Genomic DNA, 26,227 nt, shown 5'->3' with positions numbered 1-26,227 from the left:
TAAACAGTAATCCTAACAGACATTAAAACAATTTTTAATCACAAGAAAAAATGCTCTAATACAATATTGAATAAAAACATGCAAATTAAAACAACCTTGAGATATCATTTTATACCTATGAGATTGGCTAAAATGATTGAAGGAGAGAGTGAAATGTTGAATAGGATGTAGAAAAATTGGGATGCTAATTCATTGTTGGTGGAATTGTGAACTGATTCAAATGATTTTGGAGAGCAATCTGGAATTATTCCCAGTTATAAAACCTTTGACCCAGCAAAACCATTATTAGGTGTATTTTCCAAAGTGATCAGGGAAAAAGGAAAAGAAACTACATGTTTTTAAATATTTATAGCTGCCCTCTTTGTGGTGGCAAAGAACTGGAAATTGAGGGGTTACCTGTCAACTGGGGAGTAGCTTAAAAAGTTTTAGTAAATGATCATGATGGAATATTACTATAAAAATGAAGGGCTGGGTGATTTTAGAAAAATATGGGGGAAATGGCATGAAATAATAGTGAAATGAGCAGAGCCAAAAGAATATTGTAAATCAGTTATAGCAATACTGTTTGAAGAACAACTGTAACCAAGTTATTCCAAGTATTATATAAAGGATCTATTAAGGAAGTTGTTATCTACCTCCAAGAAAAAGAACTGATAATTAGAAACATACATACTCTGATTTTTATATTTTATATCTCTATATACATATGTTTCTATTTATATGTATATCAATATCTATTTATTTCTGTCAAATAGTAGCCTTCTGTAGTGCGGGGTAAGGAGGGAAGAAAGAGTAAAGGGAGATAGTTCAAAATTTAAAACGTAACCAAAAAAATTGATAAAAATTTTTTTAAAATAGTGTAATCCCAGGCAATTGTCTGCATATCTCATCTCATTGAAGAGATACATTTTCACATTTTTTTCTCCTATAGACTGAATGAAGCCTGTGCAGAGTGATTTTTCAAAATACAATCCAAAACCATCCTGGGAATGACCAGGTTTTTTAAAATAAAAACCTAACTGCATCATTAAGATTTGTATGCTTTTTTTTATCCCCTAGATAGAAAAATTATGATTTTATTTTATTCCTTCTTCTGTTTCTATTAGCCAGTCTAGAAAATTTGTAACTTCTTGGTGTTTAGCTATTATTTTTTGAAGCTATTCTCCATAGCATCTAACTTGGAGGGAATATATGTAGGCAATTTTATCACCATCTCCCTATCCCACCCTATTCTTTTTAGTTTAAAATTCCTTTAGTTAGTTTTGCTAGGCACTTGGCAAACACATTTGTAATAGCCATTGTTAGGCATATTTCATATTTGGCCAGGAATCTGTTTTCCCTATATCAACCCATGGTTCAGTATAAGGAAGGGAATTTCCCTTCCTTACCTCAATTTATGTGACCAGAGAGGATCCAGAAGGCAATTACAATGAATAAAGTAGATGTCAAGGAAATTTGCCAGCAACCAATAATGTGAAATTAAGTTTTTATTCAATCTGAGACAATTTTGGATCTAAGAATTAGATGAAGTGAAGTGATAAGGAAATGTCTTATGATTAGCTGAGAGAATCGGTCACAGTTACCCGAGAGATTTATAAAAGAAACAAATTATTGTTTCTGGAAAAGTCATGGTTTGAAAATGATTGAAAGATCCTTCTGCCCGTACCAAAGGGCAACAAAGCAGGGCAAGGATTTTTCTTTCTCTCTATATTGGCCATGTTATTGGAGTTACTATATAAATAGGAGAAAATATATCTACTTGGGAGTGGAGACATTTAGAAACGAAGAGATAGTCACTCAAGGGAGGAAGCAGTTTCATAAATCTTGGCTCTTCAAACAAAATTAAAAAGACTGCTAAGGGCTTAGAGTGAAAGGAATCTGGAAGCACAGTTGATACAGTTAACCAAGGAGAGTAAACCTAGAAGATAGCAGACATCTTTATTGTTGTTTACAGGTTGACAAATAGTTGCCTCAGTATCTGTGAGCAAAGAATCAACAAGGACTACAATTTTTTTTTTCTCCTAACCCCTACTAGGTAATCTCTCACCTAGTAGTTTCTTGCCTCTCCAATATCATTCTTCAGAGGGCAGACAACTTCTTTCTCCTCAGCATAACAGCTATTATTTCAAGAAGAGAATAAAATCTTTGGAAGTTTTAAATGTCTGTCTATCCTTTTCTTTTTTTTTCCCTCCTCTCTATGATAACTTTTCTACTCTCCAAATTCTAATAAATATCAAACTGTCTCTCCTCCACTTCAGATTCTTTTTCTTCTCACTATTCATTTTATTCAGGCACTCTTTATTTTTCCTAACCACTTAGAGTAAAGAGAGTAGTTTATTAAAAATAATACTCATTGATTTTAGGATCTATTGGAGTACATGGGACTACTTAAGTAGCCCTGAATGGTTATATTTTTTTAAGTTTTGTATCTGTTTTTAATACTTTTCTTGCCTTCTCCCTTACTGTCACCTATCACTTCTCACTGAGATCAGTATGTTTACCTATATCATCTTTAATTTCCTGTAGCTCAAAACCTATAATCATGCTTGAGAGAATTGTGATGAATAAATAGGCTCTGAATGAAAATGAGGGCTTTAGAGGTTCACCTATGAATAAGGTGAAGGAACTTTCAGAGCCTGGGCTATTTTATTTTACCTACTGAGAGTACTGTACTTCCTCATTTTCTCAGTTTTTGAACAAATACAACTAATGGACAGCAAAACCTTTCTCCATATTAGAAACTAGAATTTGTTTTAGAAAACAAAGTGCCCCAATATCACTAGAATTTGAGCACTAGAATTTGAGTGAATTCACAGACTAAGAATTTTAGAGCTGAAGTGGTCTTTGTACAACTTAAAAGTAGTACCAGAATCAGAATTATGCACTCTTTGCATCTAGAAGATGCAGGAGATAAGTGACAAGTCAAGACATCTTCCTAAATTCAAATCTGGCCTCAGACAGTTACCAGCTGTAGGAGCCTGGGTAAGTGACTTAATCCTGTCTGCCTCAGTTTCCTCATCTATAAGATGAGCTGGAGAAGAAAATGGCAAACCACTCTAGTATCTTAATCAAGAAAACTCCAAATGAACAGTTGTACATATCTGAAACAACTGAACAACAATATTTCTGGCTTCAACATTCTTTCTACTATAACCAACTGGATCTGTGTTTCATAATGTGAAAAAAAGGGATTGGAGGGAGGAAGGATATCCACTATGAGCATATAAATTCAAACTACTTGTAGAATATCACCATGAATTTGAGAAAAATCTTAATTATAAGAATATTAAGTCATCAGATATTTAATTGAAGAAGTGATATATAATGGATAAAGCACAGGAATCTGAATCACAAGATCAAAGATTTAGAGCAAAAAGAGACTTTAATAGTTTCCAAATCTTTTTAGTAAAGAAGCTCAGGCTGAGACATTAAATGTCAGAAGATCTGAGTTAGAATTTCACCACAGATATTTCTAATTAACCTAAATATGTCACATAATTCCTTTGTGCTTCAGTTTCCCCATATGAAAAATGGGGATAACAGAATTTAGAAGGTTAGAACGAAATAGTGTATGTAAAGTGCACTTCAAGTATTAAAGTATTATAAATGTCAATTATTATTGTACGAAAGGACACACAAGTATATATACATACACAGAGATATGAACTTGTGTATGATCTACACAAATATATATGTAATGTTCTCTTCTAAAGTATAATGTTCTCTGGGAGCAGGTTTCTTGGGGAGCTTCCGGAGGCAGCCTTAGTTTCAGCTCAGTTCAATAATCCCAAATGCAGCCAGGAGTTAAAGTCCAGATCCTTTATTGTTTCTTCCAAAGTCCTGAATCTTTTCCTGGACCCGGTTAGCTTTAATAGAGACCTATCTCTCTCCTTGGTTCCAAGAGCTCCCTCCCGAATCTCTCCAGCCAACTTTAGCTTCTCGTTCTCCCAATGCCTCCAGCCAGCACAAAGGTGGAAGTTGGAATGAATCAGACTCCTCCTCCCAGAGAGTGGGCTTGTGGGTTTCTGACTTGTGAATCTCCTGGAAGTCCCCAGTCTATATGTGTTCTCCAAAGGTGTGAACTCTAAAGTGTGAACACCTTTAAAGGTGTGAACTAGGCACCCTGTTTTAAGTTCTGGACCATAACATACATACATACACACACACATATGTATACACACATATACGTATATACATATATATAAAATGGAAGGGCTCCCCAGTTTGGTGGTATATACAGCCATTCTGTTAAGTGACATGGTATGAGTTAGATCCAGGCTACATTCAGAAGACTAGCCAAAGAAAGTAAGTCTTTTAGACTCTTTTCTTCCTGGCTGATATTCAAGGAGGATGAGTTACTGTGAATCTCTGGGTAGTAATGGAACTTGAGCCCTTTCAATAAAATTGTGAGGCTATGATCTTCTAGTTGCTTTTGTCTCTATTTTAATTTATTTCCCTGCTTTTAGGTGGAAGAATATTGGTGAAAGCTATGCTCTTGTGAACTTCAAAGGTATGAATGGCAAACTGTAAGACACCCAAGAGCTGGAGGCTGTGACAAGTTCTATCAGCCATCAAGCCCAGAAGAGTTGAGGGTCTCAGCCTAGTAGCAAGGCCCTGATGAGTGACCTAAGGGATTCTGCCCAGAGGTAGTTGAGATATGGATTCATGCAAGAGTTATACTATGTTTGGAGGCTAAATTTGTGGGATCAATGCTTTGCTGTAAGTTTGGGTACACTCTCCCTGAAGACCAATGTAGTATAGGAGAGAGTGTACTCCTAGCTGTTGGGGAAGAGAGGGGGAATGTTACTCCTTTTCTTGATTGATATATGTTAGAAGTAAATGTGTCTTTGAAAAGGCTAGATTATGTCAATTGGTTAAATGAAATTAACTAACAGTACCTAACAGTAGGAACTACATACTGGAGTAATAGTTCAAATTAATAGCCTTAGGGAAAGCTACTACCAACCAATGAGAGGTACCCTAAGACCCTAGGGAGAGATGTAGACAGACTATATTGCTATATTTTATTATCTAAAAAATACAAATAGTAACTTGTACAAACTTCTTAAGAATATATCCTACTAGCCAACACAAAGATAAAAAAATCTAATTTGGACATAATTCTATAAACCTTAATGATTTGTTCTCTTATACCTTGATTAGTTTTAACAAATCTCTTTACCTCTAGTACAGTTGATACTATGTCAAATCATTACAGATTCCAAGAAAGTCTGAATTAATGCTTCTCTTGAACCTTTGGCTTAGGAGAAGGCACTTCTCATTTTCCAACAGATGAATTTGTTAAAAAACAGAATAGCTACACAGGCTGCCTTGACATTCTAAGGAATAGATGATACGGTAGTTGCCAAGATCACACACATTATCCTTTCATCCCTGATATTCTTTCCTCCTTTCCTCCTTTGGAGGACACTATTCTCTCCTAGTTCTCCTTCTACCTTTCTTACTGTTCCTTTTCATTCTCCCTCATTTGTTCCTTTTCTTCCCACTTGTGGAATGGGACTGCTCAAAGACTTAGCCATAGTTTTCTCTTGCCTCCTCTCCTAAGGCCTTAATTATTATTTCTCTCTTGATAATTTCCAAATCTTTTACAAAGTCTCCTATTTCTAGATGTCTGCAGGACATCTCTATTGACCATATGTTTCACCCAACACCTTAACAAGACTGAAAAGAAACTCAACATATTTCTCTTAAATTTGATCTTCTTAGCTTTCCTATTTCTGTTTATTCCTTTGGTCACTTAGGCTTTAAACCTTGGGCCTATCTTTGACTTCTTTTTTCTGACCCATATCCAATTCATCTCTTTCTCTGAAATATCTCTTACAAGTATTCTTTCTTTTCCACTACCACTACCTTAATTGATACACTTAACATTTCCTGTTTAAACTATGATAATAGGTCTGTTTTCCTCCTTTTTGATCTGATCCTTCCTTTATACAATGCAAAAATAATTTTACATAAAGTTGAGTTTATCACTTGTTTGCTGCCTATAGAATTCAAATTTAAAAATCTTTTTGCTGGTATTTAGGCTTTCTACAATTTGGCTCCAAGTTGCTTTCCAGTATTATTTTACAAGACACTCCCCATCCACACCCCTTTTACAAATTCTGTTTTAATTGAATTAATTTAAATTAATTGTGTCACCCACCTATGTTCATTTGAACATTCTACCCCCAATGTTTAGCACAGTGAAAATGATGCAGAAAGGAACAAGAAGTATCTACTGTTAGCTGGTGATTAGGAAGAACTTAGAAAAAACAGTAGGGATAAAGCCAGATTTGGCTGCAGGAAGTCAAGCAATGGTTGGGGTTCACAAAGTGACAACTGAAAGCATTCTCAGGGGCCATCAAATTCAATCTGTACTTGGACAAGAATTTTCTCTATAATATACCAGTAAAGCAATCATCAAGCCTTTGTATAAAGAAGTTCTGGGAAAGGGGGAACTTACCCACCACCTTCAGAGGCAGCTCATTTCCTTTTAAATAGCTCTACAATTATTCCTTCTACACTGAGGTTTTCCTCATTGTTTTGACATTACCAAGGGTTGGCATGAGAAATTAAATGGAAATTTGGGAGAAGTTTTGCGGAAGCTGCAGACAATACATGAAGGTCAGTTGTTGTCACAGAATAAATTTAGAAATTCAGAAATGCATAGAATATATGTATAGTATCATATCAACCCAAATTTTACAATAAGGTACTGTAAATACCACATAAAAGAAAAATAAAAAGGGCAACTAGGTGGCGCAATGGTTAGAGCACCAGCCCTGAAGTCAGGAGGACCTGAGTTCAAATTTGATCTCAGACACTTAATACTTCCTAATTGTGTGACCCTGGGCAAGTCATTCAATCCCAACTGCCCCAGCAAATAAATGAATGAATGAATGAACAAATAAATAAAAATCGAGCTTCCTCTCTGACACAAAGGGAAGGCCAAAACATTTTACACAGATTTTTCAAATCATAGGGACATAACACCTCTAATCTCTACAATATAGAAGAGATAACTATTTGGTAAATAAGTAGTTCTTTCTACTAAGCTTCCTCTGGCCTATTTACAACTTGCATTCATGGCTCTGAGTCTGCCCTTTGGAGCTAAGCAGAAATATTGTATATAGTCTTTATTTTGTATTGCTGGAGAAACTGAGCAAGATAGAGACTAGAGAGTATTCAATACAGAATTTATTAAATGGAGAGATTTACTGGGACCAAATGGATCCATGGTTGATCCCAGAGCTGAATGAGACTATTATCTCAAAGAATCCAGCCCTGAATGTCAAAATACAAGACTAATTTATAGGTTAACAAGAGCAATGACCTAATGGGGGAGGTACCTTGATGGGGATGACCTAATGGGGGGAGGCACCTAGGATGACATAATGGGAGGTACTGGAGAGGTTCCTGATGTTCTGATGATGTCTAAAATGGATAAAGACTTTTATCCCATCAAACATTAAGAGGGAATAAGTATAACCTAAATTCTAAGATACAAGACCTTTATCCTAACATTAAAAGGGAATGATTATAACCTGAAGCAGAGTAACTGAATAGGACAATTAGGGAAACTGGGTCAAGACAAAAAGAGAACTGAGGCACAACAATTTCAGATATATCTATCAAACATTTGAGAATGTCTACCTAACTAGAGAACTAATAATCTCTTCTTTACCAGGCTAAACATTCCCAGTTTTGTCAAGTATTACTAAGAAGATACCATCCTGGCTGTCTCCTCCCAGTCACTCTCTAGCTTACTCATATTCTTCCTAAAACATGGTTACCCAAAACTGAACATAGTACTATCACTGACAAGAACACCTGAATGATCATGATGTCTAGCAAGGAATGAGATGGATTAAGGCCTTCAAAGGAAGGCTGTTGCTTTAGAACTGGGAGATTCCTAAGCATATTTGTACAGAGAAGCCAGGCTGAAGAAATAGGCTTATATCTAGTAACTTGATGTCTAATAGACAGTGTTTCTTTTAGAAAGAAAGTTAAAGCTTTTTAGTTATTAAAAGAATAATTTATGCAGTCTAGATCTTTCCCTGCCCCCAAACTACCACTTCCTTAGTGAGGCTGATCTATACTATGTTATTTATATACTATAACAAACTCTCAGCTCTGAGGAGATTGGTAAGTTTGCCCACCTACTTTTTGTTGTTAATTATACTTTTTTTGTAAGAGGCTGATCTTATTTTGTTTTTCCAACAGCTTTGGTAAAGCAATGACTTCAGATGTACTGTACATTGAACATAAAGGACCTTCCCCTTTCCTGCTCAACATATAATTGCTGCATTTGTGCATGCTGAGTATGTTGAAAATAACAATAAAAAGTTAATGAAGAAAATAAGTACTGGTTGTAATGAATTAGTAATATTGTTAGATTTGTATCTGGAGTTTACTTTTATTGCTGTGGGTGGAATATAATCAATAGGAATATGTAATCAAACTGTACAGGCTTTTATCTCCTGAGATTTCTTTGTAAAAGAGACTAGGTATCTCAAATTTATCTTGGAAAGAACAAGTTAAATTGAATAATTCGGGGTAATCCTTTAATAGTGCCACAAGCATTTCTCATGGTTGAGGTTTTCAGAGAAGAAAAGTCCCATATTACATTCCTTCAATTGAAAATGAACTTTCACCATTTCACAGGGAATTGAACTTCCTGGTGGGGAAAATTCCCCCTACTAATTACTGGTTTCTTCTTTTTAACTAATTGACTAAGAGAATTGCATCAAAGAGTTAAAGGTGTTGTCTTGTGTCCTTAAGACAGTATAGAAAGAGATGGGAATTTTTCCCAGGTATTCCTGGCAGAGCCAGACAATACTGGCTTAACTAAATGCTTTTAGCAATACTCTTTTAATTTTAATAGATAATTAAGCTAGCCCAAGACAAAAACATTTTTTCATATTTTTATAAACATAGCCATTCAAGATAATTGTATAAGTATGTATGCATATATTGGATTTAACATATTTCTACTATGCTTAACATATATCGGACTATTTGCCATCTAGAGGACGGGGTAGGAGAAAGGGACGAAATTGGAACACAAGATTTTGCAAGAGTTAATGTCAAAGAATTATCAATGCATAAGTTTCAAAAAAATAAAAAAATAAACATAGTTGCTTAAAAAATCAAAACCTAAAATGACAAGAACTGAATAGGTCAGTCCTTAAGGTAAAAGACAAGCTGGGGGAAGGAGGGACAGGGTGGGAAGAAAGGCTGTTTATTTGTTTAAATGATGAACAGAATCCTAATGTGCACAGTGGAGGTGAGGACTGATTGTTGGAGCCTATTGTTACTATAATTAGAAGTCACCAGACACCAATTAACACCACATTAATAAGATAAATCACTGTAATATTTGCAGCTGAGACCAAGTCCAATCTTAATGCTGTGATCATTTAGATTCACAGAATTATGGAGAGAGAGTGATTTTCAGAGCTTTATAATTTCTTTATCTTCTCCTTGAACTAAGAATTCACATATATTCATGTTTCCCATCTTGCTTTCTATTGCATTTGGGGGAAGTAAATGAGAAGAAAAGTATGGTTATTTATTTGAGATTAGATAGCCACTTTCTAGATAGAATTCTCAACAGCTAAGTTTTACTTACAATTCTATACATTAGATCTTGAAGTAGAAAGTTATTTCGGTTATATCATCTTAAAAAAAAAACTTTAATAAGCAACTGAATTTATCAAGTTGGAAGAATGAAATATTTTAGATTAAGTAATTCTATGGTATTATGTAAAAGGTAAAGTTAGTATTTTTACCCAAAGAACCTTAAATGAAAAGTTCATTTTTTACTTGCTTTATTCTTCTACTACATGCCAGAGAGGCATTGCTGCATACACTTGGGATACAAAGAAAGGCAAAAGGCAGTCTCTAGTCTTAAGAGACTTGCATTCTAATGGGAAAAACAATATAAAAACCAACTACATATAAACAATATATAGAAATTATAAATGGGAGATCATATTAGAGTAAGGCACTGAGGTTAAATGAGAACCAGAACAAGCTTCCTGTGGTAGGTGAGACTTTAACTAAGATATGAAGGAAGGCAGAGAAGCTGGGAAACAGAGATGAGGAGGGAGGGAGTTCCATGCACGGGGGACGACCAGTGAAAATAGCCCAGTGTCTGAAGATGGTGATCTTCTTCAAGGAATAGGAAGGAGACTAGATTGAAGAATAAGACTGGAAATGTAGGAAGGAGCCAGGTTATAAAGGACTTTAAAAGCCAAAGAGGATTTTCTATTTGATTCTGTATGTAATAGGGAGTCACTGGAGATGACTAAATGAAGGCAGTGACACTATGAGATTTGTATTTTGGTTAGATTCATTTGATAGCTGAGGGGAGGATAAACTGAAATAGGGAGAGACTTAGGCAGGGTACTGCAATGGTCCAAGTATGAGGTAATGAAGGCCTGCACCAAAGTTTTAAGTGGAAGTATTAGATAGAAAAGGAAGGATATACTCAACAGTACTCTGTCCACAGTACATACAAAATAAATAAATGCTTGCTGAACGAAACATAAATGTTAACAAAAAGATAGCTAAAAAAAAAAAAAAGAGAAAGAAAGGAAAGAAAGGGAAGGGAGAGAGGGAGGGAGGGAGGAAGGAAGGAAGGAAGGAAAGAAGAAGAAAGGAAAAGAAAAGAAAAGAAAGAAACTACATGGCTATAATTTTGTTCTACTTTTGCTCCATTTTAAGGGATTTGGGGAGAGTAAATTGCAAATAGTATTATTTTTATGACATTTTCTCATCAATAGGGAGCCATGCTCTTTTAGCAACAGACTATGGTTCCCAAGGCTACTTGTAGATATCGTAATCTGCAAAGTGTATAGCAATCAGGATAATTTGAAACATGGATAACAAGCACACAATCAAGAGTTGACTGAATGCCCTCTATCCTCACTTTAAATAAATACAAAAGATTACCTGCCCACAATTTAATTTTTATTGACCTGCTTCTACTCCATCTAGGTAACTATGCCGATAATATGATTCTTGTGAGAGAAAATAAAATCAGTACTCTACTATTTGCCAAGTGCACACTACCTATCCTAGACAAGTGGCTATTTATGAGGCTGATATGACCATAACTACCTTATTTCTGATTCATTTAATTCTTTCTCACACTGGCATATTCTACTTTTATTAACACATTTCTCCTTGTGGCCAACAGGTAGAATATGAGGCAAGATGGACATAAAGAAAGGTAATGATCATCCTATATTGTGTATCTTCATTAAATAGTGTGTTTCCACATTAAAAATACTATGGATCTTCATTAACTTCTATTAGTAGAGCCCAGAGTGTCCAGTAAATCCACACTGAAAGCCATCATGTTCATTCTGCAGCAAGCTTAATGGCAATGCATGGCTTTTAGTATATCAATCCATTTTCTTCCTTATACTGGGTACAGCAAACAAAACTAAGAGTAGCACAAGCCTAGGGGTATATAATTGGGGAGTTATGGGGAAAGAATGATGCCTGAGAGATCAAGTAGGTCAAGAAATACAATACAAGGTCTATGTTAAAATACAATTTTGTCTTGTCTATGAAAAATTAAAAAGTTGGTTGCTTGTTTCTTAAAAGAAAGGCAGCACAGGATAGTGGATGTATAACCAGGAAGACTTGGGTTTAATTAAATCTCACCTCCGAAATATACTGAGTGTGATCCTGAGCAAGTCATTTTACCTCTAGTATCCCAAGTAAATGCCTAAGAATAGAAGTTGCAAAGCAGATTTTGAGCCATATTAATAGAAAGGTATTCCTCAGTGGGAATTACCTATACCAATAAAAACAAGTATTCTACCCATTTCTTTAAAATATTTTTCAAACTTTTGTTTTATTTATACATATCCCTCCTTTTATATTTTTTATTACTATATTTTTATTTAATAAAATTGTTTTGCATATTTTCCCCTTAAAGCACCTAGATTTCCCAATGTATAAACCGCTTCATGAATGTAGAAGCATTTAGAGTGCCTGGCATATAGAAGAAATATATTTAAATACTTATTAATATTTGACATATTTATACATTTAAAAATTTATGTGATATACCACTATGCTTTTGCAAATTTGGGGAGGGAAAGGACCCTGATCCACTTGTGGATTTCCTATTTCTGCCTTCATTTTTACAATTTTATCTAATAAGTGTACCATATTGCAAAAATTCAGGACTCAAACTGAAAGATGCTCTTGAACATCATTAGTGTTCATGTCTTCATCTGGAGAATCTACTGCATTATGTAAGGCTTTGCCTGTGCAGTGGAAAGAGTGTTCTGTTGATGAGTATCATCTGCTTAAGAATGGCTTCTAGTTATAATTTAAGACCCAAGGAAATAATATCCTGAAAAACACAAACAAAAACAAGACATGATACTGGGAAAGTCCACTGAGAATAGTATAATGTGTGGAACTAATAGCTGAGAACAGGGACAAATGTCCCAAGTCAGCTTAGTCAAAGAATGAGGGCTTAGGGGCAAGTTACCAAGGGGTAATGAGAGAATATTAGAGCTGATCTTCAATCTAGAAGGGAATTGCATTCTAAGAGAAGTATGGAGGTAAAGTGGAATGATAGGATATAAGCACACTTAATGATTCTTTATGCTCTCTTGCTCTATTCCATTTACCAGAAAGGAAAGCTCAAAGACCTTGGTTTCATTATTAGCATGGGGTTCTTTACCAATGGTGCTAACCAGCCACAATTATATTAACTACTAACAACTTACACTTCTTTAGCACTTTGCATTTTATAAAGTACTTTTCTCATAATGAGCCTCTGAGGCAGGTATTGCAAATATTAACTCTAGTATTTATTTAGTATATATCTCGTACAGATAAAGAGACTTTTCCATGATATTCTTATTGCCACAATGCTAAGTGACAGATCTTTTTATGTCATCTAAAGCTTTTTTTATTATACTAGGTAATCACTGTTCATAGCCAACTTGCCTACTAAGTTGCCTTAATTAGCACTGGATTTTCAAAACGCAAAGACACATTTTACCTTAGATTCTGAGCCAGTCATCTGATATAAGAACTATTTATTCAGCACAGGTAGAACTACCAGTTATCAAATATTATATATATATATCCCCTCTATATATCAGGCTCAATTACCTAAAAAGATAAAAAGACTGGTCCCATAAGAGAAAAATGCCAAAATGTTTATCTAAATTGCCTGAAGATTAATCAAAATCTGGATAATTGATATTGTTTTGTTTTGTTTTCCCAAATGTTAAACAATTCACTTTGACATTACAGACAGATATAAGCCTAAAGCAAATCTAACAATTAACAATTAAATTAGAAAGAACCAACCAAAGAAATGACTTTAGGGATAGAGAAATGAACTACAGAACCAGTGCAGATCTATTGCATATCACTTTTTTTACATTAACAACTATGAAAAACATTCAAAAACCACCAATGCATTATTTTATAAATTAGGAATGTTGAGAGCTATCTCAATCAAAATTAAAAAAAAAAAAAAAAAATCAAAATAATATTATAGCCTTGTTCTAGAACTAGAAACAGGAGTCCGTAAAATTTACCTACAAATTATTACTTAAATTAAGCTCTAAATCGACACTTTAATATTTTGCAAAATGTTATAGTCATCCAGATTACAAATCCTAACAGAAGCATATCACATGCATTTTATAAAAGCTTAATAAGACAAAATACATTGTTACTGTATTTTAAGAATAACATATTTTGATGGATCTATGATTTTTAAAATGTGTAACTTATCCAAGTACTCTCTCAAATCCTCCACTAGGAGTTCATCAAATATGCCGAGGATCTTAATCTAGATCGCTTGATATTCCAAAATGCCTTTAGAGATTTTAGGATTGTCTATAAGTTCATTTCTCAAATTGCATCATCACTATCATCATCCTAAAATTGAATGTTTATACAGCACTTTAAGGCTGACAAAATTATGAACTTATCTGATCATGATCAAACCACTTTCTTTTCCATTCATAGCTCTTTTTGATAGTATATTGCACAATTCTTCATAATAGCCACCTTCACTCACAGTGCATCACTCTATTATCCTTCTGGTAACTCTCCACTTTTATTCTTTGCAGACTATGAAATCCTATGAGCCAGTTAGTATCACTGGAACAATATTGATATTAAAAATATAGCAGGGTCTTCCAGATGCTGCAGTTTGCTGAACACACAACATGGAAAGAATCAAGTCCCAGAACACTGTAAAAATTCCAAAAATTTAGATCCTAATTATTCAAAATAATTCAGCTAAACTATCCAAGCAGGAGAGGGCAGAACAAAGATGGTAGAGTGATACTCTTGATGGAGAAATACAAAAAAAGTCATAGGGAGTACTTTATCCAGTCTAGTTCAACACAGGGAGGTGAGTCTTATGTCCAGTCTAGTATGTCATAGGGACATGGAGAGGGAGGTCTATGGACACCAGGAATAGAGATGAGACAGGAACAGCCACAAACTAAGCATTATAATGCACAAGGAGAAGCTGTGAACCAGTGAGAATTTCTACTAGGATACTCCCAAACCTAGACTGAGTCACTGCAAAAAGGACAGATGCCAACTAGCAATTTTGTTACTAGCTACTCAGAGCTAGACTACAGATACAGGATGAATTGAGAAGGGGACCCAAGGAGGGAGCGGTGTTCCAATGTAAGGGGACCAAGGGCTATGTATGGAGAAATGGAAAAGTTCAGAGTCGACAGCAACACTGGTGTGGCTCAGACCCCAAACCTAGAGAAGGTTCTCCTTTCTTGGATTTAGCCCAGCCAATTCAAGAATAAACAGAGTGGGAAAACTAGAACAAAGAAAATCTATAATTCTACCTAAATGAAGCAGCTAAGCTTTCCAAGCTAGCTAAGAGGTAGAGTCCAAAAGCAGTCTACCCTTACACAAACTTAGATCAGGAACTGCAGAAGTGTGAATGCATGTATAATAGGGAGGAAGGAGAACTTAGGGAGGAGAATGGGGTGGGGGGATGGATATGCAATAAACTTTGTTCCAGATTAGACCATTCTGAGAGGACTGAAAGTTTGTAGGTCTCCCAGCCTGGTCCCAAGGTCCTAGAATACACAAAACTCAATAATCCCCAAGAAAACAGTAATAGGACGAGCCAAGATCTTTCTTCCAAAAATATGGCAGAGCCCAATCCCAACATCATAAGTCAGTCTGGAAGAATGGGCAAAGAAACAAAGGTGGCAGGGACACTTAAGACACAAATACAATAGAAGAAAATAACTCTAAAATATCTACAAGAAATGTCTCAGGAAAAAATACAGCTTGGGCACAAACTCAACTAGAATTCTTGGAAGAGATGAAACAAGAGTTTTAAAAACAGTTTAAAATGTTTTCATAAATGGGTTAAGTGCACTTAAGGAGAAAAACAGAAATGAAATGAGAGCTATGGAAGAAAAAACTGAAAAGGAAATTAATAGCTTGGCTTAAAAAACTATCTGAAAATCTAAATGTACCAAATAGAAGGTGATGACTCCATGGGACAATAAGAAACATTAAAGCAAAAATCAAAATTTTTCTGCAATTTTCTACAAAAATAGAAAAACATACAAGGTATTTTACAGCACCATTGTTTTCATTCTAACGCAGGCTTCTCACTGTGCATGTGTCTGACAATAATAGCAGTATCCTCAAAGAGTGTCTCAAAATTCCTGTTCAATCCCTGGATTTTCTTTTCAGGTTGATTACCTACCTAATTCTTGTTCTTTACATAGGCCACTGAAAATTCCATCTAAAGCCACTGCCATTATGGCCTTCTCTGGTATGGTCATGAGTACACCATCAATGCAATGATGGACATCAACATTCTCAGGAGATGGAGCTTTTTTTAAGGTCTAGGCCTACCAAAATGTGTCATATGAAGTAGCCTTGAGGAAGGAGAGTAAAAAATACACTGCAGTCCTCCCTAGGTAAAAGTAAACTACTAATTAGGTTCACATACATGAATAAACATGCAAAGAGGAGATCAGAAATTCTACACCATACATAGATCTAAAGCCTTGAGCTTTATTGATGCGACCAGAAATTAACACAGCACTTGGTATGACAAGTAGTTAGCTCCCCAAAGTTCAATGTAAGCTATCAGGTGCCATCTGCCTTTTGTCACTGGGCACATGTGATTTTTTTTTTTTTAAGGGGAAAAATTACAGCAACATACTTCAGTGTCCTCCATTATTATAACCAAGGAGGAACTAATTTGGGTCCCCAGGAAAGTCTAGGTTGAAATGGTAACAATAGAACCATAAGTATTTTACACTTTTTTTTTTCCCATTTTTGTAGCCTTTTAATTCTGTTTTAAGATTTACTGTTGCCTCAAGGAGTCCTTGGTTCTCTTTGCCTCAGAGAATGACAGCTAAAATAAAGTACATATACTTAATAATGGCTATATATGGTGGTCCGCTCAACCGATACCTATTAACTTAAAAAAAAAAATCCAACCCTTCTGAAAGCCAGTTTCTTCTTACCTGGGATAAATTCCACTGACCATGTCATGCTTGAGAGGCAACACTGCAGTGTTACTAGGTCCAGCAGCTTTGGAAATAAGTAATACCACCAGGCCACGCAATTGGAGATTATTTCGACTGTCATGTACAAGCCTCCTAAACACACAAAAAGTAAAAGATGACTTTTCATTATTCATTTTAACAGGATTCACAAAATCATAACAAAATAAATATAGTGGAAAGTATTTTGGATGCAGTTAGAGAAACTTTTACACTCTCTGAGACTTAGTTTCTTTATCTGTAAAATGGAGATAGTACTACTTATTATACTCACAAGATTAGGAGACACATGGTAGGTAAAAGGTGATGCAAACTTTAAATCACTATATACAGGTTAGTTAGTATACAATATTCATAAAATTAAGGATTTCTGAGAGTATATAAATATTGTGAGGGAGTAAATGGATTAAGAGGTAGTAAAACAATAAGTATTTATTAGGTAATTATGATGTTTCCAAGAACTGTGCTAACAAATACAGGAGATATAGATACAAGCAAAAAGATAGTTGCTGCCATCAAAGACCTTACATTCTGATAGGGGAATATAACATCAAAAAAGGAGCTTAAAATGGAAATAGGTTAAAAGAGAACAAGGGAAAGGACATGCTATTTAAATCCCAAAAATCAAAAGCAGACTTGAGAGGGGAGAGGACTAGACCCCTCCCCTAAGGTTATAGGAGGAACTCATCTACAGATAGAGGGATGTTGAGAATAGGAGTAGGGTTGAGAAAACAGAAGGACAAAAATATTTCAGATGAAGAGGTTCCAAACACAGAGGGAAGTTCCCAGATGAAACAGTAACTGAAACATGGTGGCAAATCTGGGAAAGTCAGAAGCAGAGCCAGGAAAGTAATGAGGAAGGAGTTTTGGGGAGAATTTTAAGGAGGCCCTGAAAAAAAACAACTTAAATTCCTATTTGTGGGCAAAAACTGATAAACTGTAGCTGTAAGAAAAAGATAATTTTTGGTCAGGAAACCTTCTTATTTTAAATTCTCAATCCAATATATCCATCTGCCAGAGAAAAAGATATCCTGTGATAGAAAATGGAAGGACAAAGCTATAACTGAATTTTAGAGGCAACAACAGAATAAGAAATAAAAATACTGGGCTTTTTATCTCTAATTTTTTGGTGAAAATGTGATCAGACAAATCCTCAATTCTTTCTGCTTAGATTGGAAATGTCTAAGAGCCAAGGGACCAATTTAAATCTAAGCACTCTAACCTGGATTCACTCTCACAAGCAAAAGGAAAAATCAGCAATATGTGTTATTTTCCATTGGTTATTTACGCAAAATATTATCAATCCAGATAGGTATAGGTTTCAAACTGGAATATTAACTTCCTTTTGCTCTTTATAGTGAATTTCCAGTATTTCTGATGCAGTCGTCAGGAATATTTTGAGGTTAGTGTTGCAGATGGTAGTTCTGTAAGAAATGAACAGTGTCATCTTTAAAACCTAAAGACAAATTTTATGTTAACAGAAATAACTTTTTAAGGCTGAAGAATAGTGTCATGCTCACAGCAGGAACAGAGATATTTTATATAATCTCACAGCACAAGAAAAAATTAAACAGAATGGTTAAAATACAAATGATTCACATGCATTTTATATTGAAGTCATAAATGTAGTAAAATAAGCAATAAGAATAAAATAAATTGAAGTTAAGTATTCCTCAACCATTGTGTCCTGATGTGGTTGACTGTTAATATCCTCATAGGTATATGTTGTGAAGAAGGGACCAATTTAAGCTAAAGTAATTTCAGAATAAATGAAATAGTCAATATATAAATGGGCCATATACAGGACTGTTAAGACCAGATAAAAATGTCAATGAGGTATTCTAGTTTGTTAGTATTAATATGATTAGCTCTATGGCTCCTTCATCGATATAGGGCTTTCTAAATAAAATTTGTTTCATCCTTTTTAAGTAAGGAAATTTTGGTCAGTTAGAAGGCCTAGTTATTAAGTTCTAGGAAATAAACTGGCTCTGTATAGTGAATTACAACATCATTCACACCTTTTTTAAAACAATGACCCCATTAATAGGGCTTAATACTAAAGGTATTATTTTTTTTTTAAAGATTTATAACACTTTCATTCATAAAAGCAAAAAAGGTTTAACAACTCATGTCTAACAGTTGGGAAATAGCTAAACAAATTACGGTACATAAATAATAAATGTGCTAAAAAGAAATATATGAGGCCTACAAAAATATGGGAAGAAATATATAAAGCAATGTGGAGTAAAGAAAGTAAAGTGAGAACAAGTAAAAGCAGAAACGTAATTAGAACAGCAGCAATAGCAACTATATTTTTAAAAGAGGCAGAAAAAAATTGGAGGGTATACTGAAATAAAACAATTCTTTTATTTTGTGGAAAGACCATACACACTTTACATTATTAAATTATCAATTATCAGTGTATAATTTTGCATACAAATCACTTAAAATCTATTTGATATTTACTAGGTTTAGAGTAAAGAAAAAATTTTAAGTTCTTGAGGAAAAAAGAACAAAAGCTACTAAATACATTGTCTAATTATATATAAATTTATCCCAAACTTCAATAGCTCTGAGTTCTTATACAATATCTACTTCAGTTCAATCTTGTCCATGAGTTGAAAGGAATACTATTTATTTTGTAAAAAATATGAGGGGTTTTTTCCTGAAAAGTTTACATGAATGTTTGGGAACTCTAAATTTAACTCTATGACATAATGGTTTTATTTGGGAGTTGCTTTTTTTTCTATAATGATGCCAAAAAGAAGTTCTTGTTTCTAAAAGTCTGTATTCCAAGTTGTTATAACATAGAAGAAGGAAGAAAATAAAAAATGTACTATATGCCAGGAACTATGTCAATAGTTGAAGACTGAAAAGTGACTGGAAACTACATTATGCAGTAGTAATCATCAAAATGATTTGGTCTTCTTTTGTCTCATATACCTCTACCCTCTCCTACTTAATAAATTCCAGTTGTTCCTAATCACAGCTAGGATCAGTTAGATGGTACAGGGGATAAAGCACTGGGATTGAAATTGGGAAGACTCTTCTTTAGAAGTTTAAATCTGTTCTCAGACACTCACTGTGTGTGACCCTGGGCAAATCACTTAATCTGTTTCAGTTGTTTCAGTTCCCTCTTCTGTAAAGTGAACTAGAGAAGGAAATGGTACTCCACATCTTTCCCAAGAAACCACTTCCCTCCCTCCCAAAAGGGATCACGGAGTCAGCCACAAGTGAAACAATAACTAAACAAGTTTTTCTAAATTTTTTGTTAAATATTGACGTGGGTCATACAACCTTCTTTCCACCTCCCTCCTTCTGCCTCAGGATTTTTGCAACATAGGTTAAAAGTGTCCTGAGAACTAAGAAGACAAGTTTAAATCTAAGGAAATATCAAAATTCATTCTGATGAATGAACTAACATTTAAAGCACTTCACAACCTGACCTCCTTCCAACTTTTCCCATCATCCTATGTAATACTCCTCTGGCTTTCCTGACTGGCACTGGCTGTTCCTCTTTTTCTTTAGCTCTAACTTTTCCTTAAAAGTTCAGCTTAAGTACTACATTTTTCATGAAGCCTTTCCAGATCCTCCCAAAATCATCTTATATTTATGAATTTATTTTGTATACACTTAAATAAATGTTATTCCTACCTCTTTTGCCTTCCTCATATAATAGAGGCTCTAGGAATGTTTCTTTCTTGTTTCTTTTTTTTTAAATCAATGACACAATAAATACATATTGTTTGATAGAAGAGTAAGAGACAGAGAAATATATAATATACTCATCATTTAGTAATTGCAATAAAGAGTTTAGATCAAGGCATCCACTATGTGAGGCTTAAAGAAGGTCTTTTGGGTGGTAGAGGAAGGAGAAGTAAAATCTAAATTGGAATTTATAGGACAGGTAAGACATTAACAGATAAAGAAAACACGGTGCTATAAAAAAAAAAAAAAAAGCAATGTATATGGACTTGGAATTCAGTGGCCTTCGGTTTTCTCACTTATAAAAATGAAGTTAAACTGAATTCTTTTTAAAGTCCTAAAGCTCCAAATCCTTTGATCCTATGTTTAGAAAGAAAGATGTTAGATGTACAAGAGAGAGGATTTGGCATTGGGTGGATAAAAGTCACAGTAAAGCATTTATAGGGATTTGGAGGTAAAGTGAAAACAAAAACAACAACAAAACCAACCAGAAAATAACAGTGGAGAAGTATGGTAATATAGAAATGGTTGTAAATAGGTTGTATTTACGAATTTTGGGAAAATGGGGCCAGGACTAAATTGTCCTGGGATATCCAGAAGAGTGATAGAATTATGAAACACATGCTTTTTGTGAGAGAACTGATTTTGGGGTGAGAAGAAAAAAGGAAATAAGACACAAAAAACAATTTATAAAAATTAAATAGACAGAATTTTTAAAAGTATTAATGTTGGGGCAGCTAGGTGGTGCAGTGGATAGAGCACAAGCCCTTAAATCAGGCGGAACTGATACCAAATCTGGCCTCAGACATTTAACACTTCCTAGCTGTGTGACATTGAGGAAGTCACTTAACCCCAATTGCCTCAGCAAAAAAAAAAAAAAAAAAAAAAAAGTTATATAAGATAGAATACTTGTTTTGCCTATCAACTGTTTTCTTAGGTAAATTCAAAACAAACATTCCATTGTAGTCAATTTAAAATGTGTACATACACATGCATTTTACCAAGTACATGCTATGTGTGTGTGTATGTATATGTGTATGTGTGTGTCTGTCTCTCACACATGCACGTTTTTGTTTATTTTCTGAGAGGCAATCAGAGTTGAGTGATTTGCTCAGTACAACTACTATAATGCCAACCATTGTGCCAACACACACACACACACACACACACACACACACACACACACACACACACACCCCATGTAGCAAATTTACAAAGAACATTTGAAAGGTTAATTATCTAAATGTTCAATATTGATGTTTCTTATGAAAATTCAAAATAACCACTCTCTTATACAAATAGATCACTCTAATTGATTGTTAAAATTTTGTAAAAACTTTCATCAGCTGCTGTTCAGATGATTGAAAGGGTTGCATTTATTTTTTAAAATAATAGCTTATTTTCAAAATATATGCAACACTAGTTTTCAACATTCACTTTTGCAAAACCTTGTGTTCCAAATATTTTCTCCATCCCTTCCCCCCTCCCCTCTCTTAGATGTCAAGTAATTCAATATATGTTAAACATGTGCAATTTTTCTATACATATTTCCACAATTATCATGCTGCATAAGAAAAATCAGATCAAAAAGGAAAAAAAAATGAGAAAGAAAATAAAAAGCAAGGAAGCAGCAACAAAAGATTAAAATACTATGCTGTGATCCACACTCAGTGCCCACAGTTTTCTCTCTGGATGCAGATGATTCTCTCTATCCCCAGTCTATTAGAATTGCCCAAAATCACCTCACTATTGAAAAGAGCCACATCCCTCAGAATTGAATATTTTATATTCTTATTGTTATTGTGTACAATGTTTTCTTGGTTCTGCCCACTTCATTTAGCATCTCCAAGCCTGCTGATCTTTTCTAATAGAACAATAATATTCCTTTACATTTATATGCCATAACTTATTCAAGCATTCTTCAAATGATGGGCATCCACTCAGTTTCCAGTTTCTTGCCACTACAAAAAGGGTTGCCACAAACATTTTTGCACATGTGGGTCTTTTTCCCTTTTTTATAATTTCTTTGGGATAAAGGTCCAGGAGAGATACTGCTGGATCAAAGTTTAATATCTCTTTGGGCATAGTTCCAAATTACTCTCCAGAATGGTTGGATTTGTTCACAATTCCACCACCAATGCATTAATGTTCCAATTTTCCCATATTTCCTCCAGCATTTATCTTTATCTTTTTCTGTCATCTTAGCCAATCTGAGAGGTGAACAGTAATACCTCAGTGTTGTCTTAGTTTTCATTTTTCTGATCAATAGTGAGTTAGAGGACCTTTTTATATGACTAGAAATAATTTTAACTTCAACTGAAAATTATTTCATAAAGGCAGTACTGTGTTCATAATTCTAGATCATCCAAAGAATTAGGTTTTTATGTAGTCATGAAATTTTGATGTGACCATACAAGAAAAAGTCTAATGGAGATAGATCAGGAGATAACCAATCTGATTGTGCAAGATTGTCCTCTACCAATCCACAAGTCAGCGAGATGGTCATCCAGAAACTGTTGCACATACAATGTACACTGATGTTACCTTGTCTTGTTAAAACTAAAAATTTATTATTTAAAATTCACTAATCTAAGTAAATGTAAAAGGAATTTAAGCAAATTTTCATATGATGCTTTGTATAAGTTTATAGCATTTATATTTCTAAAGTTTTTATAGCTTAAAACCATAAGACTTTTGGGACATTTTGTGTGTGTGCATGTGTGAGAGTGTGTGTGTGTGTGTGTGTGTGTGTGTGTGTGAGAGAGAGAGCGCCTATGCACACAATCCTAAACTGTTAATTAAGTAGCCTTGATTGCAGATCATTTAAAAATATTTTGTTAGCCTTTGAAAGTTACTTTCATATAGTGAAACTCTTATGTGTTTGGTATCTAATAATTCAATTTTCAGTTGCAGTAGTGTTTTAATGACTCCTTTGTCTCAATTTCTTATCAGCTCAAAGGAAAATAATTTCAGGAAACATTGCTGATAAGGATCAGAATTGTCTGTGTGATACTATAACAACTTATAAATCAGATTGTGTCCCAAGTTTTGCTATAATAATTATGTTCTCTAGATTATAAATTATCTAAATATAGTTAGGTGCTAATTCTTCATGAATATGTAGCTTTGGGGAAATTTTGTCCAGCAACTCCTTAAGACACTTGAAAACCTGTAGATTTTTGATGTTGTATTAAAAAAAAAACAAAAAAAAAAAAAAAACAGTGAGCTAATTTTTGAGTTGTAAATGTTATCGGTTTATCTCATCATGACTACTTCCAAAAAGGATGTTAATGAACTGAATTTAAGGCTACACTGTTTTGGAAACAGTTATTTAATTTATTCAAACTGTTAATCTGCCCCCAGAGAACTTACTTTAGTACAAGAAAACATACTTATATTTTTACAATAGCTTCCAGAAGCCTTTTCAAAGTAGCATATGTTGTAAATGTCTTCCTTTCCTACTTTTATTATTAATTTATCAAATAAGGAGGAGAGAGATGAGAGATGAGAGGACAGGCAAACCTCAGTGGTAAATGATTCAGAAAATAGTTAAGGCAACTACTATCTATGTATGAATCTTGAAGGTAAAAGAGAATAAATGATTTTGGCCATAATGACCTTAAGGAAAACCACTGTGGTTTTCCTTAAGGTCATTATGGTCAAAATCATTTATTTGTTCTTTTAAAAAAGTGTTTTATTGATATCCCCTGATTTTTCATTATATTCCTTTGTAATGATTTTTCATTATATTCTCTTCTAATATATTCTTTCCTCCTCTCCTACCCAGCACATCTTTCCTTTTAATAAATTTTTTTAAATCAATAAAAACAATCAACATATTAAACATATCTGAAATGTCCCACATTCCATATTCATAGCCTGCCACTCTTCAAATTAGGGAGGGAGCTGCACTTTCTTTTTATCAGGGCTAGGGTTAGTCATAGTAATTATATGGTGTTCAGTTTTGTATTTCTGTTCTTTTCATTTATATTACTGCTCTTTTTATGTAGATTGTTTTCCTGGTTCAGCTGCCTTTGCTATTTTTTTCAGTTAATATAAGTTTTCTTATTTTCCTCTGGCTTCTTGATATCATTGGTTTTTTTTTGTTTTTTTTTTTTAAATTCATTTTTCCAAATTATCCCCTCCCTCCCTCTACCCCCTCCCCCCGATGACAGGTAATCCCATACATTTTACATGTGTTACAATATAACCTAGATACAATATATGTGTGTAAATACCATTTTCTTGTTGTACATTAAATATTAGCTTCCAAAGGTATAAGTAACCTGGGTAGATAGACAGTAGTGCTAACAATTTACATTCACTTCCCAGTGTTCCTTCTCTGGGTGTAGTTATTTCTGTCCATCATTGATCAACTGGAAGTGAGTTGGAACTTCTCTATGTTGAAGATTTCCACTTCCATCAGAATACATCCTCATACAGTATTGTTGTTGAAGTGTATAGTGATCTTCTGGTTCTGCTCATTTCACTCAGCAACAGTTGATGTGAGTCTCTCCAAGCCTCTCTATATTCCTCCTGCTGGTCATTTCTTACAGAGCAATAATATTCCATAACCTTCATATACCACAATTTACCCAACCATTCTCCAATTGATGGATATCCATTCATCTTCCAGTTTCTAGCTACTACAAAAAGAGCTGTCACAAACATTTTGGCACATACAGGTCCCTTTCCACTCTTTAGTATTTCTTTGGGATATAATCCCAATAACAGCAATGCTGGGTCAAAGGGTATGCACAGTTTGACAACTTTTTGGGCATAGTTCCAAATTGCTCTCCAGAATGGCTGGATTCTTTCACAATTCCACCAACAATGTATCAGTGTCCCAGTTTTCCCACATCCCCTCCAACATTCATCATTATTTGTTCCTGTCATCTTAGCCAATCTGACAGGTGTGTAGTGGTATCTCAGAGTTGTCTTAATTTGCATTTCTCTGATCAGCAGTGATTTGGAACACTCTTTCATGAGTGGAAATAGTTTCAATTTCATCATCTGAGAATTGTCTGTTCATATCCCTTGACCATTTATCAATTGGAGAATGGTTTGGTTTCCTATAAATCAGGGTCAGTTCTCTATATATTTGGAAATGAGACCTTTGTCAGAACCTTTACTTTTAAAAATATTTTCCCAATTTGTTACTTCCCTTCTAATCTTGTTTGCATTGTTTGTACAGAAACTTTTTAGTTTGATGTAATCAAAAGTTTCTATTTTGTGATCAATAATGATCTCTAGTTCTCCTCTGGTCATAAATTCCTTCCTCCTCCACAGGTCTGAGAGGTAGACTATTCTCTGTTCCTCTAATCTATTTATTATCTCATTCTTTATGCCTAAATCATGGACCCATTTTGATCTTATCTTGGTATATGGTGTTAAGTGTGGATCCATATCTAATTTCTGCCATACTAATTTCCAGTTTTCCCAACAGTTTTTTCCGAATAATGAATTTTTGTCCCTAATGTTGGTATCTTTGGGTTTGTCAAAGATTAGATTGCTATAGATGTACCTTTTTTTGTCCTTTGTATCTAATCTGTTCCACTGATCTACCGTTCTATTTCTTAGCCAGTACCAAATGGTTTTGGTGACTGCTGCTATATAATATAGCTTTAGATCAGGTACACTTAGACCACCTTCCTCTGACTTTTTTTTCATTAGTTCCCTTGCAATTCTCGACCTTTTATTCTTCCATATGAATTTTGTTGTTATTTTTTCTAGGTCATTAAAATATTTTCTTGGGAGTCTGATTGGTATAGCACTAAATAAATAGATTAGTTTGGGGAGTATTGTCATCTTTATTATATTCGCTCGGCCTATCCAAGAGCACTGAATGTCTTTCCAATTATTTAAATCTGACTTTATTTTTTTGGCAAGTGTTTTGTAATTTTTCTCATATAATTCCTGACTATTCTTTGGTAGATGGATTCCCAAATACTTTATACTCT

At 34.3% G+C, this 26,227-nt stretch overlaps 1 protein-coding gene across 1 annotated transcript in view; it reads right to left on the bottom strand.

The window, feature by feature from the left end:
* The window catches only part of PDSS2 (decaprenyl diphosphate synthase subunit 2), a 323,326-nt gene that overhangs the window by 164,622 nt on the left and 132,477 nt on the right, over positions 1-26,227 (bottom strand). Inside the window, 1 exon segment of the mRNA XM_074310163.1 lies at positions 16,524-16,658. Coding sequence (XP_074166264.1) covers positions 16,524-16,658 — 135 coding nt within the window.

Source organism: Sminthopsis crassicaudata, chromosome 4 (genome assembly GCF_048593235.1).
Source record: "Sminthopsis crassicaudata isolate SCR6 chromosome 4, ASM4859323v1, whole genome shotgun sequence".
Classification (NCBI taxonomy): Eukaryota; Metazoa; Chordata; class Mammalia; order Dasyuromorphia; family Dasyuridae; genus Sminthopsis; species Sminthopsis crassicaudata.
The sequence above is the reverse complement of the archived record's forward strand: the minus strand, read 5'-3'. Positions and strand labels throughout refer to the sequence as shown.